The 1,593-nt window shown below is 35.4% G+C and overlaps 1 protein-coding gene across 2 annotated transcripts in view; it reads left to right on the top strand.

The window, feature by feature from the left end:
* Positions 1 to 969, top strand: part of si:dkey-9i23.16 (uncharacterized protein LOC571915 homolog) — a 22,809-nt gene extending 21,840 nt beyond the window's left edge. The window contains exon 6 of one of the 2 annotated variants that reach the window (XM_037975917.1): positions 452 to 969. In XM_037975917.1, coding sequence (XP_037831845.1) covers positions 452 to 559 — 108 coding nt within the window. In that variant the 3' untranslated portion in view covers positions 560 to 969. The remainder of the gene's footprint in view (positions 1 to 451) is intronic. The other variant, XM_037975918.1, reaches the window with a different exon arrangement.
* The last annotated feature ends 624 nt before the right edge of the window (positions 970 to 1,593 follow it).

Raw genomic sequence — 1,593 nt, 5'->3', positions numbered from 1 at the left:
ACAAGGTCAAAGGTCAATGTCACGAGAGCCCATGTGCTCTAACTCTTCAACTGTTTGACGTAGGAAGGTCAAAGTTCACAGCATGGCACAGGACTGGTACTGATCCTGACTGAAGGCATTTTGGGACATTTGCTGAAAACGCCACCTAGTGGACGGTGCAGGAAAGGCGCTGAGCTGCGAGGGCCGCCAATGCTGCTTGCAGCTTTAATTATTATTATTATTATTATTATTATTATTATTATTATTATTATTATTATTATTATTAAGTCTTCCAACAGTGTTCTGAACTTCAATTTAACTCTATAACCTAATATAAACTAGTGGTGAACTGTGACTGACAAGCATTAATCTTCAGTATCAATAAATACTGACATTTTTATTATTTATTGAAACTGTATTCATCACAATGTGTATGATTGTGTGTAACTGTATATTTTCTTGTTTGTTGCAGGTCTATTCTTGGAGTTTTACATGTCTTCTGTTGCTCTACGACACACTGGCTGTGATCATGCACAGCCTTCTGTCTGCCTCTGCTTTTAAAATCCTTAAAACAGGCTAAAACATACATGTCACACCAACTAATCATTTTTATCAGCAGCAGAAGTGAACACTTCTAAAAATATGTTTCCTGGAATTTATTGTTGTTGTTGTTTTACAATGGAAGTATTATGACTGCACACTTATTGAAAACGATGTAAGTCCTAAGGAGTCTAACAAAATAAAATAATTCAAAAATGTTAATTTAAAATGAAAAGGTTTTGATTTAGTCTTCAGAAATGATGTATACATTAAACCAGTTTGTTACTTCAGCAGTAAATCAGTATGCAACTTGTAATCCAGCAGAAACAGCTCCAGAGCTTCAATGAAAAAACCCATCTCGCTTTATGGTCATGTTTGTGGGATTTTGTTGGGACAGTGGTATCTTTGTCAAGTTGAGGCTTTAAATAAAAGAAAATCTTCTCCAGCAAAGGTCCAAATATTATTCTTTGTTTCTGAATTTTATATATATATATATATATATATATACATATATATATATATATATATACACACACACACAGTATATAATGTAACTGAATGCTGGTAATTGTAACATTAAATGATTTTTCTTATATGGCTTAATTATTTTAAAGGTTAATGTTTAAATAAAAAAGAGCTTTTGCAAATACACATCTCAAAAGAGTGTTGGCTTTGAGAAAAAAACAAATGTATTCCCTTTTCTTTTTCCATATGTAAATATTGTCAACAAATATAAAGCTACTGCAGTCAGCACTTCTGAACACCTCCTGAGTTGGTAACAAATTCCACCCATCTATTGCCTATTGGGTACCAGGTCTCAGTGGCAGGAGATAATCCCTGTCCTTCCTCTCCCTCCTGCCCTACCAAGGTCTCATCCTGGTAGGAAATGGCTGAAGAAACCGTCCTTGGAAAGTGTTCAGAAGGCATCCTTACAAGAAGCCCCAAACCACCTCACTTGGCTTCTTTTGTTGCAAAATAGCAGCTTTGAATTTCTTCCAAACACATGGGCTTTTCACCCCCATTCCGAAGGATGACTCCAGCCCTTCTGCAAAGGAAGCACATTTTAACTACTTG

This window comes from Kryptolebias marmoratus, linkage group LG6, assembly GCF_001649575.2.
Source record: "Kryptolebias marmoratus isolate JLee-2015 linkage group LG6, ASM164957v2, whole genome shotgun sequence".
Lineage (NCBI taxonomy): Eukaryota > Metazoa > Chordata > Actinopteri > Cyprinodontiformes > Rivulidae > Kryptolebias > Kryptolebias marmoratus.
The sequence above is the reverse complement of the archived record's forward strand: the minus strand, read 5'-3'. Positions and strand labels throughout refer to the sequence as shown.